Source organism: Haliotis asinina, chromosome 14, assembly GCF_037392515.1.
Source record: "Haliotis asinina isolate JCU_RB_2024 chromosome 14, JCU_Hal_asi_v2, whole genome shotgun sequence".
NCBI lineage: Eukaryota > Metazoa > Mollusca > Gastropoda > Lepetellida > Haliotidae > Haliotis > Haliotis asinina.
The window spans coordinates 7,249,147-7,267,773 of NC_090293.1; the positions used below are offsets into that span (position 1 = coordinate 7,249,147).

At 39.7% G+C, this 18,627-nt stretch overlaps 2 protein-coding genes across 2 annotated transcripts in view; one reads left to right on the forward strand and one right to left on the reverse strand.

The window, feature by feature from the left end:
* Window positions 1-3,131: 3,131 nt before the first annotated feature.
* Window positions 3,132-12,002, forward strand: LOC137260605 (proline-rich transmembrane protein 1-like). Its single transcript, XM_067798199.1, has 4 exons — window positions 3,132-3,256; window positions 6,010-6,236; window positions 10,347-10,475; window positions 11,369-12,002. Exons 1-4 carry the CDS (start codon window positions 3,241-3,243, stop codon window positions 11,546-11,548), a joined length of 552 nt encoding a protein of 183 aa, XP_067654300.1. The 5' UTR covers window positions 3,132-3,240; the 3' UTR covers window positions 11,549-12,002.
* A 5,787-nt stretch (window positions 12,003-17,789) lies between these two features.
* LOC137260604 (formin-binding protein 4-like) overlaps window positions 17,790-18,627 on the reverse strand; it is a 32,839-nt gene continuing 32,001 nt past the window's right edge. Inside the window, exons 16-17 of the mRNA XM_067798198.1 lie at window positions 18,361-18,527; window positions 17,790-17,950 (exon numbers count right to left, since the gene is read on the reverse strand). Coding sequence (XP_067654299.1) covers window positions 17,947-17,950; window positions 18,361-18,527 — 171 coding nt within the window. The 3' untranslated portion in view covers window positions 17,790-17,946. The remainder of the gene's footprint in view (window positions 17,951-18,360; window positions 18,528-18,627) is intronic.

Genomic DNA, 18,627 nt, shown 5'->3' on the forward strand with positions numbered 1-18,627 from the left:
CCATATTTATGGACGACAATGCTAGACCTCACAGGGCGCATGCTGTAAATGATTTTTTGCGGCAAAATGCAATTGACAGAATTCCATGGCCTGCCATGAGCCCTGACCTCAACCCCATTGAACATTTGTGGGACTTTATTGGCCGTCGTGTGAGGCAGAGAGACCCACCAGTCCATAATCTCAACGAATTGACGGCTGCCCTGCATGAGGAGTGGAACAGGATCCCCCAGAATCAGATCCGGAGACTCATCCAAGGAATGAGGAGGCGTCTGGAATCGGTGGTGCGTGCGCAGGGAGGACACACTAGATATTGATGAAAGTCGGTGTGCAGACTCTCAGATGACTGTTCTTTCTTTCCATGTGACATTTGTATTAATACACCTGACAACAACGTCTGTGGATGAATAGTAAATTGTGTCCATTTTTTCATGAATTTAAGACAGTTTTAAGAATTTGGATTTCGTTGCAATAAAGCAAAGTCTTGATACTTTTTCCCTTTAAGTTGTTTGTCAGAGATCGTCTGTTGAATAAAAAAGTGTCAAACTATATCAACCCGGCATATTTTGATTGTCAGAACACTTCAAAGTTGCTCCAATAGAAAAAATTGGGGTGTTGCTTGATTAATTTCCAGGTGTATAGTTTAGACCAAAACGTCAACACACGTTTTAACGAGGTACTTTTCTTTTCAGATAATCATTATCGCACAACACATATATGTGCATTTTCAATTTGTTTTTAATCACCTTATCTGACACATTTCACATCCGCACAGCAAGACTGATTCCGTCATTGAATCAAAGAGATATATTTAACATCGTATTGATAAGTTTAACATTCGACTTCAGTGTAAATATATAAAACAGAACAATTTACATGATTTTAGTAGCTTGTTGGCAGAGATTTGATATAGATAATTTGGAAAAAAAACTCCAGGACATTTACACACAATAACGGTTTTCTTTAGGTTCATCTAACTGACTGAAATGTCCAACTGGGACATTCCCATTGATGTATGGGCGTTGTCTGACAACTGGAATGTCTAACAAATGGGGCATATAACTAATGAGAGCGAACCTCGTACAATATTAATCGTTGCTCATTATATCAATCACTGGATTGTCTGGTAGAGGCCATTATTTAGAGGCTGTCGTCACGTTGCTCGAATATTGCTAGGAGCGACGTCAACGAATCCAAAGAAATATTTGACAAATACTATGTGAGTGCACTACCAGAAACTTGAATCCAAGCAACCACTCGTGACCCCAGGTCAGTCTGGGTATCTCGAAAACACCCATCGATAAGTGCGATCGATACAACACAAAGACCAAATTAACACGCAGTTAAGCATTGAACGAAACAGTTTATGTGTGGTTAAGTTACAAATACCCGATCTTGTGACTTCAGTTAGTCATCATTCAGTAAACACTGAATGCACTGTCTCCGGACAAATGCTATATATAGTCTGGTTCATAATTATTGAGAATTTTTCTTCTTACTTTGAGCTATCCTAACACCTCAACTGATTCACTGATACTTAAAACTAAGTACTGGTATAAGGGAGGTAACTCATCTTCGCCTACTGAGTATAGTACAATTAGAGTTACCTCCCCTGAATTTGTAGCAGACGTCATTTTCCTCAGCACTGTCAACAATGTCTGCTGAAGATAAAAGAAGGTTGATTTTTGAGTTGTGTAATCAAGGAATTGATGATGTAAATACATTGGCAGAGAGAACAGGAACTCCTCTTTCTACTGTGTATAGGATTAGGAAGAATTTTAAAGAGGGAATGGATTTTGGGCACCAGAAAGGAGCAGGGAGACCCAGAAAATTGGACTTCTCAGATCGCGTCCGGCTGGGAATTTTAGCGTCTAAAAAGCAAAGGGCAAGCATCTCAAACATCAGGTATGAAATGATAGAAAGGGGATCAACAGTTGTATCAAAATCTACAGTTAGAAGAAATTTGATTGATCTTGGATGGGAGAAAAAGACTGGAATTCCTTCTCCTCTCATGAAACAAGAACATAAAGACAGGCGTGTTGAGTGGTGTTTGGCACATGAAAACTTTGACTGGGAAAATGTGATTTTTACTGATGAAAGCTCAATATGGGTATATCCCAATAATGTGAAAATATGGACAAAGTCTGCGTCAGCACCGTTGTATCGACGACCTAAATACAGCCCAAAGTTTCATGTATGGGGAGGGATATCCTTATTAGGAACGACCCCGCTGTGTGTGTTTGAGGGAAATCTGACAAGTCAACGCTACACTAACATATTAGATAATTTTCTGCTTCCAAGTGCACATGTGTTTTATGGAAATGACTGGATTTTGCAGCAAGATAATGATCCTAAACACACCGCAAAACATGCCAAGCAGTGGTTTCAGGAGAAAAATGTGACTGCATTACCATTTCCTGCATATAGTCCTGACTTAAATCCCATTGAGAACATTTGGGGGATGATGAAGGAATGTGTGAATCAAAAGGGGTTGACAAAAATTGAAGACATGAAGAGAGAAGTGGTCCGATACTGGGACAGCATAACTCACGAGACACTAACCTCTCTGATAGGAAGTATGCCTACCCGTCTTAGACTGTGCCGTGAAGCTCAAGGAGACTTGATAAAATATTAAATTGTTACCTACACAACATGAAAAGGTCAGTTCACTTTCACAATACATTCAATTTTATCTGATTTGTTCTCGTTTAATAATATGAAATGCTTTAGCTATTCTCAATAATTTTGAACCATACTGTACTTATGTATGTAAGCAAGGCTTGGTTTCAGTCCCAGTGACGAAATTGTTCATTCTGTTCGTATCATTAACATAAATAAATAAATAAATAAATAAATAAATAAATAAATAAATAAATAAATAAATAAATAAATAAATAAATAAATAAATAAATAAATAAATAAATATTTACCGTAAAGAGAATTAGTTAGACAATGGAAACATGATGGAGTACAGCCGTGTCGCCCTTTACTATAATTAATCTCCTTCAACGGATTGGGGTCGGTTAAGTCTAGGGTATTACCTTGGCTCGTGTTCCTGACGTCAACAGTAACGACAACAACGTGCCCACCCCTGTGGTAGTATCACTTCTCCCTTGTTCAAAGTCCGGATTAATATATGTCACGTGACTACTGATAACACACAGTGTGAGGTCATCGTTTCGACATTTTCGGGAGGATTTACCAATAAATTCATAGTTATCCCTGACCTCAACTCTAAAGGACATGAGCGAGAAAACAGGTAAAAGGTTTCATTAATACACCATTAGTATTATTCATTTCATAATGATATTCAAACTTTAAAACTCACCCATATAATGCGGCGAGACTGGGTGGTTTGCTCTCCAAAAATGTCGTTACATTTCCAACATGGCGGCTTGTTATTGTCGGAGATATGTCTTGGAATACACAAAACAGTGTATTTTAAACGAAAATAATTCAGTGACTGAACTGTTATTTCTTGAGGTTAGCGGGTAGTTGAGTGGAAAGGACTGGGTATTGTTGTACGACATGAATTCTGACATGTGAAGTAAAACGGTAGATATTGGTTGACAGTTACGACCTCTGTTGTGGTGCTGTACAGGGGAAACTAAATCAGAAATTTAATAATAACCCACATTCTTAACAGAGGATGTTTCCCTGAAAATAATAATTTCCCTGCTTACAAGGTTGTTATTTAACTTTAAATAGCATTGCTCAATCCTGAATCCTTAAAGACAAAAACATCACCAAATTGAAGTTCGGTTAGAGTGAGTGAGTTTAGTTTTACACCTCACTCAGCAATATGGCGACGGTCTGTAAATAACCGAGTGTGGACCATACAATCCAGTGATCAACAACATGAGCATCGATCTGCGCAACTGGGAACCGACGACATGTGTCAACCAAGTCAGCAAGGCAGACCACCCGATCCCGTTAGTCGCCTCTTACGACAAGCATAGTCACCTTTTATGGCAAGCATGGGTTTCTGAAGGCCTGTTCTACCCCGGACCTTCACACGTCAGTTTGGTTAGAAGCTAACATGGATGTTTAAAAGATATCTGCTTCAACTGCTGGGTCCCTACATACAAATCCGAAAACCACATAGGGTATTTAAGGTTAATCTTGGTTTGTGTGGTCCAGGCTCGATATCAGTATCGACTACCCCACCTCACCAGTGCTGCATGTAGGGTGAATATGAACGGTATAACGAGGTTGCTATCAACTACTTTGTCACAGTTACAACGAGAGTTTGTAGATTATGGTCACCCTGGAATGTCGCTGAAAATTTATCGTCCGATAATTAAACGTGTTGAAGCGTCACATCAGTGACCAAGTTAAGAGATTTGAGACGTTGTGGAGCATGCTGTCTCTCACGGATCGGACTGCAAAAAATCACGAGAACCCTATATCTGAACCCTTGAGAAAATTTTAAAACTATTCATGGAGAATATTTATTGCAGTAACACTTTTTTCAAAGCACACATATCTCTTTGGGTCATGTGTAGAGAGGTACAGAATGAAATATATCTTTGCCATGACAAATGCCTCCAGTGAGCTCTATTAGACGGCGAGGGAGAAGCACATCTTACCTACTGGCCCTTTGTAGAAGGTTTCAGACGTTTTCGTGGTTGTATGAACCATAATAAGATAATCTTTTTGGATAAAATATCAGTTTTAGACAATCGAGGTAAGTGGTCCTGTGCATAGAGCTCAGGCCACAAATCAGTTGAAGTTAAGCAACGTTGGACGAGGACAGTCCCTGGATGGGTGAGCGTGTTTGTCAGCTGAACTCCAGAGAGTGTCTAGGACTCCAGTCCAGCCTCACAAAGGACCCTATCATATACGTGATCTCCCTGGGCAAGAGAGTAATTTGTTCAAAATTGCCTCTGTTCACCCAGCAGGAAGTGGTGACAAATAAGTCGTGAGACTATTAACCCTCCAGCGCCTTACAAGCAGCATGGGTTATCTGGCCCAATAATGATCAAACTGCCCAATATTGATCAAACTGTCCAATATTGATCAAACTGTCCAGTATTGATAAAACTGTGCGCTTTGAGCAAGATACCAAGCCTGTGTACGACCACACTTGTATGTTGTCGTGATGCTCCTGTCACTGTCACTTGTCACTTGTACATAGTTTATCGTGCTTTCACAAACAATTAAGCTGGTTTGTACAAATTAAGAGGAAAGTACTTATTTGAGACACAAATTTAAATGTTTAACTGGCATTGACTCGACATAAGACTTGTAACCACTGCACCTGATGCAGCAGTGTAACATGGATACCAGATCCAGACATTGTTTACTGTTTCATCTGTTAACGTCGAACACATGGTGTCATCTTTAAAGGTGCTCTGGTATGAGTGAGTGAGTAAGTTTTCTTTTACGCTGCACTCCGCAATATTCCAGCTATATGGCGGCGGTCTGTAAATAATCGAGTTTGGACCAGACAATCCAGTGATCAACAACATGAGCATCGATCTGCGCAATAGGGAACTGATGACATGTGTCAGCCAAGTCAGCGACTACCCGCCTCATACCACAAGCATGAGTTGCTGAAGAGCTATTCTACAACGGGACCTACACGGATCTGTCCTTGCACATACTCTAACCGTTAGGCTAAACTAGGCCACATAAACGGTCTGTAAGGAATGGACCAGCGAAGTTACTAAATGTTGTACACATAATTACTTCACCCTTGTCAGTCAGATTCTTCATTTTTGTATATTTTCTTCTATTTTGCTTCGCGCGTCAACTTTTGGCTTGTTCATAGTGAATAAGGTTAGTGTTATGCCGTATTTGGCAATATTTCAGCAGTATCACAGCGGGGGACACAAGAAATGGGCTTCACATATTGTGCCAATGTGGGAAATCTTCAGTGTGACGAGCAGTCACGTTAACCACTAGTCTATGGTAAGATGGCACATTATTCGGTGTCAAAGACGATATCATACGATAGGCGTTCAAGCCCAAAACCGTTTCGGACTTTACATAATGTGTTTGTTTATTCAGGGATGCCCCTGGGGGACGCCCCGCCCTCCGAGCCCCCACCGAGCTACTCCGCCAGTTACCCTGGCCAGAGCAACCCTGGGTATTCTGCCCCACAGTACGGAGCACCACCAGAGCAATACGGAATGCAACAGCAGTATGGAGTGCAGCCACAGCAGTATGGAGTGCAGCCACAGCAGTATGGAGTGCAGCCACAGCAGTTTGGGATGCAGCAACAGTCGACCGTTGTGGTCAGTAGAGGCTCGGATGTTTCACCAACTATCGTATGGGGAGGGTTGAAATTTTTGTTACAGACACAAAATCTGCTTCAAAAGATAAAATGTCTGTGTCAGTAGTTCTAAGATGCTTCTGTGAAAGATCAAAGGCACCAAAAATACCTTATCAGATGATAATGTGCACTGTTTGCATTACGTCACAATCTGTCGACGTCACTGCGCCATTCCAGTCTGCCCCCTCGTAATCGAACTTTTTTGCATGACGTCACAATGTAACCGACGTCACGAGGGATATCAGTTGCCATCGCCTCGTACAGCCTTCCATAGTAAACTGCTTCGTCGCATCCCGTTTCTTGGTTTGCAGTTGCATCACACAACTAACATCACTGGTCGGAACATTCGGTTTATGTTTTCCGAAGGATAAAATGTCTCATAGTTCGAATCAAAATTTTACAGAGACACGGTACTGATCTAAACTTTCGTTGGTAGTAGAAATGAAACGGTCATATTGCCTTGTATGGTTTAAGAGGATCACAGATGTAATTAGAATGATTTAGACAAGATATTTAACCCAAACATAAACCGTCACCAAACTGTTCATCATTTGTTTTACTAGTAACGTTTGTCTTAACCCCCTGGATGCCACAGGGACATATATGTCCTTCCTCTACACACCTCACTTGGAGGTCCATTAAAATTCTAAATATACCACGCATATATAAACACTTCACAGTTTTGAATTCTGTGGAAAATTCCCTGTTTCTTGATACCATCCACTATTATCTCAGACCAAGCTAAAGTGCTTAAAATCGCCTTTCAAAATGGCTTCATCGTACATGTCGCCATTTTTCAAACTGTACAAAATCGAGATTTATAGACAAAACTATTATGAATATTGATTGACCAGGTGAGAGTTTGTCAAAAACGTTTCATCATTCATTATCATTGTTTTTCGATAATAAAGTCACTTCAAATGCGATTAAAATATATCTGATGGCAGAATGTCTAACTCAAACAATATTTATACGGAAATTGTTAAAAATATATAAATCAGGTCAAGTCTTAATTTGGACAAGCCTTACGTCCATTTTCTAATACTTCTTTACTGAAAAAGCGATCTCTTTGTACCTTTCATTGCATACTTATGAAGGGAATTGATTTCATAATCATGAGGAGAAAAGACTTCTTCCTAAATGAATACTCAATGAATATTCAGGTGTTGTGAAATTTTCATTTACGCTAAATTGATGCTAGGCAGGTGCGCGTGTTGCTCACAATAAGATATGTAGTAAAACCGTGTAATTGTTGATATATTCAGGACACTATTTCAGTGATAAAACCATTCATTTTATATTTTGGCTAAAAAATGTTGAATTCTGACACAGAAGCCGAGATCTTTTACACATTGATTGGAAATTAGGTTAGATATACACTAATCAGCAACCAGAGTAGTCTTTTTCCGACTTCACAAAATGCACAAAACATGCCGTGACGTCAGCTAAAATGTCGCATTATTTTCAGTTATTTCATTACGTTTGAAAATGCGGCTGTTACTCCGTTACTAATGATGGAAAAATAATAAAAATACATATACACAAACAGGAGAATATGGGAATCTAAGAACTAAAATATGTATAGGATAGGGACATCCAAATACCTATTGCTTGCTTTTTGATGTAGTACACTTGCATCTTTTCTTACAAATTGTGAAACTATCAAAAGGTATCCTCTCACATTGGGGAAATTTGTGTTGGAATAGTTTGGTTCACTGTGAACAAAACATCACGAAAATATACTGTCTATATCCACAGCAAATTCTCTCCATGTGATCGGAGTTACATTGACCTAATGTAAACCATTGCTGAGTTATGCCCCCTTATCTTTATACGTGCATGACCTTTCTGTCGACGTTTGACGTCATAGTAGAAAATCGATTTTTGACATTTATTGCGGGTCATTTTTGATTTTGTGAGTATGACATTAGCACATACATCCATTTCATATACACTTATGTCGTTCAGATATCAAGCTGTATTTTCTTCGCTCACACTTTCCGTAAAGATGCCAAATTAAAAAAAATCGTAGCAGAGTGCTTTTACTGGTGCACGATAAAAAACTGAGAAATTTACTGTTTTTGAACACATACAAAAGTTTTGGACAACTTTTAGCAGTGTCTATTTCTCAAACCCCTGAGGTAGCCGCAATTATATTTATACCAACCGATAGGAAATTAAATATTCTACATGTCTGTGCAATTTCATAGCCGTACGCAGATCCAGGAGCACGCGAGCGCAAATCTCGCACAACGTTCACTTTTCAAACCTTATGAAAATGTGCGCCTGAAAAAAAACCTCGGCATCCAGGGGGTTAACGTAGGGGGCTGACACGTCAAAGAACAGCGCGTCAGTTAGCCCTGTGGTTTCTTAATTTAGGTCACAGAAACCGTCGTTTGTTTTCTTCCATAGATTAATCGAAATTAGGCTTAGATATTATTAAATACGGCATCTTAGAAAAGAAATACAGTTCATTCTACCACCATGTATAGTGTAAAAAAGCACTCTTTCGCCCTGAACTATTATATCGTTAAAGCACGAGGACGCTTGCGAAAGTGTGCTTTATTACACTATACACACGGTGGTAGAACGAACCGTACTTCTAAATGAGAGAGGTCAATTGTTTACATGTAATTTTAATGAAATTGAAAAAGGAAGACATTATAATTATTTGCTGTCCATCCGTTTGTGGGTTACAAAGTCCTTAAAGTTCATAATAAGGACTATGTCATCCTCGGGTTTACGGGTCCTCATCTCCACTGTATACGTTCCGATGCATCGCCACTATACCCTGGATGCCCGATAAAATTATTACCTCAAGTGGTTGGCCTTTTATCCAGTCAGGTGGTCGCTTGGAAATTGAGCGAACCAATCATATCTCGCTACCGCTTTTTAAATGATCAAATCGATTAAAATCGGCAACACGAACCATACACAGGTTCTCTGAAAGAGGCAGAAGGGTTTTTTGCACATATGTATACTTTTTAAATTTTCGGACGTATCTATACATGTATCTGTATGATTTCCCCCAAATCCGAGTCGCACTGCGAACAAACCTTCGCAGATGCAACTGCTGTCTTTGTTGACACGCAAAGTTAAGTTGTAACGGCGGCTTAGCTGATCGGCTACTGTGAGAATGCGGAGCTAGCAAAGAGAGGTAATAACATTTTCGGGCCGTAGATGCATCCAGGGTATAGTGGAGATTCATCGGAACATATACCCTGTATGGGTCTGTATGTCTCGCGAGCGGCTACTTCCGGTAAAAAGCTGATTACCGGCTACCTTTACACGAGACGGGACCCAGCTCACTTCCGGTACGAGATTTCAGGTGACAAGACACTCCGGCGCAGCGATGACCTAGCATGGGACTCAGGGTAGGAGAGTGCGGTGACAAGCGTATATATGCAAGAAGCAGTTCTGGTTCAAAATTGTGCGACCGCCAGATATGACTTTACAGCAACAGACCAAGTGTACTACCATGCATGGCTGTCACAGCTGTTGTGGGATCGCGTGGTGGGAGAGCCTAGTGGTTAAAGTGTTCATCCGTCACACCGAAAGTCTGTGTTCGATTCCTCGCATGGGTACAGTATGTGAAGCCCATTCCTGATGTCAGCCGCCGTAATATTGCTGGAACATTGCTAAAAGCGGCGTAAAACCCAACTCATTCACCCCTCACAACTGTTGACAGTCGTACTACTACTTAGTTGGCTAATTTGGGCATGGTAAGAAAAGAAACATGTTAATACTGTAAAGATTATCGGTTCCTTACAGTTATCTGACGCACATGAGACCATTCGAAAAGGTCTCAAACGTTGTTTGTCACCGGAAGTACTAACGTCTCCCGAAGTACCCTGAAGCACTTAAGGACCCTAGTCCAGTTCACGACATCCACAATTGCGTGAGGAATATGATTAGGATAGCATATCCTCTCTATTTTCTCCTATGGTCTCGTAACATAGAACGGCCACTGGATTCTTCGTTTTCCTTAGAAATACAAGAATGGAAGTCAACCCATCTTATGATTCATAAATACATACCAGACATGTAAGACTGAGGATATTGCTAAATACAGGTGGCCCAACCCGGCATCAATTATGCTGCTGTCCACACCAACGCTCCCGACAACATGGGTCTGGCCATCTTCGCCACCATCTGCTGCTGCTGGCCACTGGGCATCGTGGCCATCATGAGAGCGTCAGAGGTACGTAGCAATTGATTCGTATCATTCCGTCAAAAGCCGTAAGACGAAACGTACATGTGACCCTTTCTTAACTTACTTCCGTCTCCGCGCAAACCAGAGTGAAAAACTAGTCAGTTCCTAGGAGGGCGTGCTTTTTGCTCTGTACTTTAACATTAATATGTTCAAAGTATGACATGGCCGATGCTACTGGTTGTTTGGTAAATAGTTTTATGTGCAAACTACACATATATAAAGAGCATTTGGTGGGAGTTTCTTTGACGAACGTACCCATAATTCGCATGACGTCTATTGAAAAGTAACAGCAATCAAAAGAGGTATGAGTGCACGTTCCGACCAAGAGGCGATAGCCAGACGTTCTCGACTTTTCTTAATCCCATGTGGGTTATCTCGGCTGGCTACCGGGGAATCCATATTGACAATGGATTTATACTTTCGTCATTGTGCATTATACAACATTCTGGAGGCTTTCGTGATGTATCAACACAGCCTTTCCCAAAGTCACGTAGCCAGGTTGAACGCACCCAATGCAGGCATCGGGTGCTACCTGACATCAGGCAAGATAAAAATTCCAGTACAGTGCCTTAAAAGCATCTATTATCTACATACCGGAGTACGATCCAAGGGAGACGACGTTGAAATTTGAGTAGGTAAATTTGTACCAGGGGAAGTATGACAAAACAGTCGGCTCTGGTGTCCCACTGTCTCAAAACACGCCAGATTATTGATAAGCAGTGATTATTTTGTAAGTTATATTTTTACCAACTAATCTTCAATGAATCACCAAACCATGAAGATCCGGGTCTGATCAGAGTTACAATTACACAACGCGCTACAACGGCAAGTATGCCAGAATTAAATTTATTTCACTCATTAGGGTGACCTACACCTTTCAGGCACGTCAAGCTTTGAACCAAGGCGACGTTAACGGCTCCATCCTGCTCTCTGCACAGTCACGACGGATGTCTCTGTGGGCCATCGCTTGTGGATGCATATTGTTAGTGGTTATCATCGTCAGCGTCGTTGCATACGTCGTGACCTTCAACAATTACAACTGTTATGATTGCTATAAATAATGGGAGACAACTCCTCAAACGAAGGGAGACAACTTTCTGCTCCTCTACAAAGCCGTATTTGTCGGATGAAACAGACTTGATATCAGTAAGTCAAGCAGATCATTTTTTTGTAGGAATGTTTAAAATGCGTGGCAATATAAGAACATCCCCGATAAGAGAAAATAATTGGTGATTCTTAAAAATTCACCAGAAATATTGTTTTCAAACAGTATTATCGAAATCAGAATATTCTATATATAATACCTATAATGCTGTACATCATAATATAAGTGAAAAGTGTCTGTGATATTTGAAAAAAACCACTGTTTTACAAACATTTAATATCAGTCAAATACCTGACTATGGTGACTGCTTTTTGCAAAATAAAATTGTTGAAAATGTTTTGCATATCAGATCAATAAACAGCCATCCAACCAACAATGGTAAGAATTAATAAAAGTCTATAGTGGATGTACTCATATGCCCATTGTTTTCATAAGACATTAAAACAACATATGGTTTGTTTCTTGCCAGTCTGGGAAGCGGACACTTGGTAAGTGTATGTTAAGCAATAAGAAAGTTCTTCTGATAGGTGTAACACTCAGATTCAAACCCTTTTGACATCGACACTAAAAAATGTGGTACTTTGCCAGGGTGAGTGAGTGAGTGAATGGTTTAGTGTTACGCCACACTCTGCAATATGCCAGCTATATGACAGCGGTCTGTAAATAATCGAGTCTGGACCAGACAATCCAGTGATCAACAACATGAGCATCAATCTGCGCAATTGGGAACTCATGATAAGTGTTCAAGCAAGCCTGACCACCCGATCCTGTTAGTCGCCTTTTATGGCAAGCACGGGTTGCCGAAGTCCTGTTCTACCCCGGGACCTTCACGGATCGCCAGGGTGAATGAGCCTTGAACCAGTGTACATCTTGAAGTTTGTATTTTTTGGAGTGGTTCTATTACTGTATTCTCCAATGTGAGTGAGTGAATGTGTTGAGAATTGTGTTGAGGGCAGCACCTAAATCACAATCAACAGTTTTAGGGATGGCCAAGGGGTGTTACTCTACCTAACCAAATACGCACCTGAGACCACCCATCTAAGTCAAGGAGTATAATGAGACTATCAGTCATGAAACCAGTCCAGTGTTTCTGAAATAGCTAAAAGATGCACCTCTGCACAGATTATGCGAATGAAAGTCTATTGTGTGAGGTTCTTTGCATGATCTGGGAAGACAAAAACAACAACAATAACAGCTCTGAATCATTTGATATACATTTATTTACACTGTGACTGCAACTGATAAAATACTTCTTTATGTACAGTCATCATGAGACCAAACTACTTGGTAGCACATATATTCTTGAGGTGATATTTCTTAATGATGAGCCTGTGAAAAACACTTGGAATGAAGGTAACTTTACAGGTCATACTTTCAACTACTTAATTCATTCCCAAGTGCATAATTGAACAATACGAAAAACCAAGCACCTGTTTGTGAACAGAGGTGAGCATGCTACTTGAAGAAGCAGACTTGGCCAAAAGGGATAGACTCTCTGGGATTAATGGTGTTTAAGCTCTTACATCATATATAAATGTTAAAGCATACATAATATTCACATATAGAGCTCTGCTGAAGGTGTAAAGGCTTGCACTCAGTAATCTTGTCCTACTGGGTCAAATTGGCAATGTAAGTGAAATAAACAAGTTTTCAGACAGCTATGATATTAACATCAAGGCCCTATAACTATCAGTCACTGACAGTTTCAACAATCAGGCAAGGGAAGCAGTTTCTTGGGCATCATAGGTGCTTGAAACAAAGGTGGTGATAGAAAGTATATATACAATGTAGCTGCCACACTGTCATAAGAACCCCAGACCTTCGCCAGCAGCATATGCAATATCATAAATATACAAGGTGCTATCCCGACTGTGGTCTCTCTTTGTCAATTCAATCATGACCTTCATTCACAAGCAGGAATACCATCACCATGGAAACAATCTGCCAAATGTATCAATGCTCTGGATTTGCAAATAGAAACACCAGAGTCATAAGTTATATTTTTCAAAGAATCAGTTTTTACCTACAGATACATCAAGGGATGTTCATCCTTCTCAATATCAAGTGGTTTCATGTTTCCCAAATAGTATATACATCATTAAATAGAGACAAAAAACATTCCCATGACAAACAATTAACAAACTTGAGTCTACACTCATGATATAGCATGTGCCAAACATGACTCTCCTGAAATCAGTAAATCCTTGCCCCTAACTATATTCACAATCACTGCAACATGATCAACAACATCTTCATCTAGACATTATTTGAATAACTCAGTCATTCACATGCAATCTCCATGGTTTACAACTTCCACTGAAGTTCTTTTGTACAGGCTCTGTTTCATTTGGTATTTTTACAGTTTAAAATGTCAATGAACAGTAACAGAAAAGCCCTATGTAATGACGGATCCTGGCATCACTGAGAATAGTGACATAAGATACATTTTGTTGACACACATCTCAAAGGAAAAGGTGATATGATACAGGATACAGAATACAACAAACGAAACCTCACCACTTCACGTAACACGGATCATCCGTCAGAAAGGAAGACTTGCAGTACATGTAACGTACTGAGCTCATTTAAGTCAATTACATTACTAGATTGAGAAAGTTCAAATATACAAACGGAAATGTTTTTTTATGATTAATGATAACATAATTTTAAATGTCACTATTGTTAACATACTTGTACTGTTTGGTGTCAATACATGGCTTGCCTTATGGCAACAGCATTGCAGTTTGTTGAATATTCACTAGACTTGTTCAGCCCTGCTGAAGAATCAACCTTGTTGACAGTATTAGACATGTACCCACAATGATGGACTAGAGACAGCTAACAAATTGCTGTGTCACACTTTCATTAAAAGTGTATGAGTTTGACCTCTACTGCTTTGGTGAAGCCCAGGTTGACAGAGCTAGAAACAAGATGGAGGTTGAGCAAGGCTGGAATCCATGATCATATGGTTGTAATTCCAGAATGCAGCAACTGATATATCTGCCAGTCTGACTGCATGGGACGACATGTTTTCAACATGGACTGCCAGATTCTCAAATTCACCTGCCCGATGGTTGGGTTAAAAATTTCGACATGCACATGAGAATATTTTGTGGGCAGGTTTTGGTCAGAGCTGGCAAGTCTTACATTTAACCTGCTCTATGGTCTGGTTGAAATTTTTGGGAGGTTCGTACCCTGCTAAAAGAGTAAACTGCAGAACCTCTTACTACAATCACCCTGTGTACCTGATTTGCCATTACAGTGAAATACTGACAAACATGCTCAAGCACTGCAGTGATGATAATATCTGAAGATCAAGGAGAGTAGTTAAAAGAATCTAATGTATCTATGAAACATTAAAAAAGCAAAAGATTTAAAGGACGTCATAATCAAAGGGTAAACGATAAAGAGACTCTTTGATTCAAACACAGAGAAGAAAACTTTAAAGAACGAGCATACAGACTTCAAGCACTGAATACAGACTCCTAACAGTCAAACTAACTTAAAGCATAAATCTAGTGGCAACCAGCTTACAGGGGTGATTGCTGTTTATTGTATTATCATGCATCAGGGCATCCATACAACCGTCAATTGTGATATCTGTAACACTGTAACATGTGATTGCCCTTGTAGTATGAACATACACATTCACAAAATGGTTGCTTGTAGTGTACTGCTATGACTACACTCAAAATGTACTGTGAATATTAGATCCTTCAATACTAAACTGATACTCCAGAGTCAAGAACAAGGAAACCACTAACATAAGTGGTACAAGTGACTGTGTAACCTACACACAAACACCCAATATAAAGACAACATTACATCACAAGTACACACAGTGACATAGTGAAGCTGTGGTAGCTGCAAATCAAAATATACATCCATACTTTTACAATTAACACAAAATCAACTTTTTCAAAAACTTTCCATAAAACTATTCATAAATACTAAATATGAATCGACACATTGATATCCAATACTACCACATAATATGAGAGCAAGAGTTCAAGTTTTCTCCAATAAAACTTAAACAAATAGAAAATTTGCATAAAGAGTTTGAAAAATAAAATGTTACTTCCAAAGAAATCTGAAACATTTCATCAACAGCAAATGTGTTACACCAATGTCTGTACAGTGATCATTCAACACACAAACAGGATGCAATGTGTATGGGTAGCACTGAACAGAATGTCAGAGTCATGATCATATGCAGTAGCTAACACATAAACGATCAGATCGGTGTATAACATGTATATCAGTAACATGTTAACACCAGTCATTCAGTCACCTTATTGTAGGACACTACACTGAGATCCCTGATTTATTCAACTAACACTCAGCTTCATGCGAAAAATACTGTTAACAATGGGCTTTCTCAGAACAATGTGTCTACAGAACTATTTGACGACTAACATCATCATTCACTGCTGTAGTTGAATTACAATAACGGTGAGATCAGTGGGATAACTCTGGTGACACTTCTTATAACGGAAAACTACAGGTAAACAACGGACATGACAACATGATGACTGAAACTGATGTACAGGTATACAGACAATTTGATATATTCCCCATGATCAAGAACCATTTCTATACCCTGTTCAACAAACATAGAACTGCCTATGTTTTTATCAACCCAAAAACATGCTTGAGCATTCAGTATTTTATTAGATCAGCTCACCCATGATGGAGTCACTCTCTTCAGTTTTGATTCAAGGGCATAAAGACACAGACATTGTTGTGTTCAAATTTAACAACTGAAGAAATGAGTTCATATCCCAGAAATAATCCTTAAGTATCTGAAGAGTATTTCTTAACTATAAACACTGAATGTGACTTTTGTTTTCGCATCAAGGATGACCTACATGACTCAAGCTCCTAAATAGAGGTTTATACTGCTGATTGTCTCTACAAAAATGGGACTTATCTATCACAATGCATGTGATTGTATCTTGTATTGTGGACCTTGTATTGTACAACATCTCTGGATGAGACATCATAAGGGGGATCAGGGTCTCAAAACTTGTACATCATGACCAATTTTTCCTAAGGAGTACCAAATCAGTTATACTATATGATTATGACCTCACATCTCAAGTATCAACATGACAATAATGTGTCATAGTAATTATCATATACATATTTTCTAAAAGACCCGATCACCATGATTATTTGTTTTTCTACATCAGCTATCACTCGTGAAAAAAAATCGTAGATCATAGAAAAACATCAACATTTTGTTTCCAGTGTCACACCAACAGACTTTGACCATCCAGGATGTGAATTGACACATCTAGCAATACTTAACAAGTGGATATAGTTCATAACAGAACAACAGAGTCAGTGAATACTGCTGAGACAGCAAATCTGCAGTATCCATGACCGCATGGTTGAATACTGATTATTTGTTACATGTAATGCTGAGGATATTGTCACTTGAACCCAAGAAACCAGTGTCAAGTTCAGTTCTATGCACTTTCATGAATTGCATCCTGCTGCCGGATTCAAACAAGTACAACACTAACATAATCATGCATCATGTAAAGCCCTTCAAACTGTCATGTTCTCATCTCGTTGCCCTGCCTGACTCTGAGTTAACATTTGAAGTCAAATCAACAGTATTTAGTGCAGTGTTATCAGATCGCTACTGCTTTGATGCCTGCTGATAGGTTTCTTATTAACTGAAGAACTATAAACAACATGAGTCCTTTATGTCTATCCACTGAAATTGAGTGTTGAACTTAAAATCATGGGAAAAAATCAGATGATGAAACATTTGGCATTACAGATTAAATGAAAATATATTCCTCTGTAACAAAAACTGAACTGAACTGTAACAGGATGATCTCAATCATGTGGGCCCATTTGGCTGACAGAATACTGTCTATGCTACATACAGACTGCATGGGTATGTCCAATATAATCAGTTATATATATATATATACTATAAGACACACTCTGACTGTAGTACCAACAGCCTACATCAGGAATATAGTTCACAGCATGTCAGAATGGTCATTCCAATCCATCTCTCAATGGTGGATCCTTAGGGTGTCATCTAATGTGCGGGTGTGTATCCAAGAGGTGCACATCCATTGTTCCGGACATCATGTAGTTTGGGTGGTGCACAGACAGCCACAGCTCCGCAGTGTAGTCTTTCTGTGCTACATGGTCAGCATCTCTTGCTTCAGGGAAAGCTGTACAGAACATCCTTGCTTGCTTGGAACAGTAGTGTTTGTGTACTCCACTGGGACCACTGGGACATGTTGCTGGATGTTGCTGAGTTTACTGTGGGGTCAATAGAGAAGAGTTGGGCAACAACATCAGGACAAGTGTAAAATGTTCCAGGTCTCAGCTGAAAAAGAGAAGAAAAAACAAAATTCGCATCTCTAGTAGGCTGAGCAAACTGACATATCGCCCTGGCTATCACATACTTGATGGAACAAAACGTCTGACAATTACTTAAGGTCCAGCTTGATGTTTTTTGTATGACAAATATTTGCAAACAGGAAAAGGCACCACTTTGGGATCGCTCTCACAAATTTGCCAGGTTTTGCTTAAGGACATGAAAAGTTTTGAGCTGTGCTCTGGAAATGAAGCCCATCCCTCCTTTTCGAGACTAAGTTTGAATTGTTTCCACGGAAACTGATCAGTCCCATTTGTTGTCTCTGACAACACATAATGCTTCTGGATCTGTACGGGAGTACATAAGGAAAGACACTGAGACCTGGGAAAGTTAATGTAATGCTTGCATGTGAGGATTACCTGTGTGCCTGCTCCCTCTTCCACTCTTCCAGCTTCTGTCTGATGGCCATCTGACGCTCCTCGTTCACCTTCTCCTCCTCCTCAACCTGTACCTTTACCTGCTGCCACTTCTGCACTAGCGATGAAACGTTCTTCTTTTTCAGGGACAAGCTGCTGCTACTGATGGACTGCAACACAAACAACAGCGCATCAACATAAAACATCAGGCTGGCTCTAAATATGGATCTCTACACAGAGCAGTACAGTAATGAAATCCTAGTCAAACAT

Coding starts and splice junctions, on each gene's coding strand:
- LOC137260605 (XM_067798199.1), top strand. Junction 6,237..10,346: donor AGCAACAGTCGACCGTTGTG/GTCAGTAGAGGC, acceptor TGCTAAATACAG/GTGGCCCAACCCGGCATCAA. Junction 10,476..11,368: donor CCATCATGAGAGCGTCAGAG/GTACGTAGCAAT, acceptor TACACCTTTCAG/GCACGTCAAGCTTTGAACCA.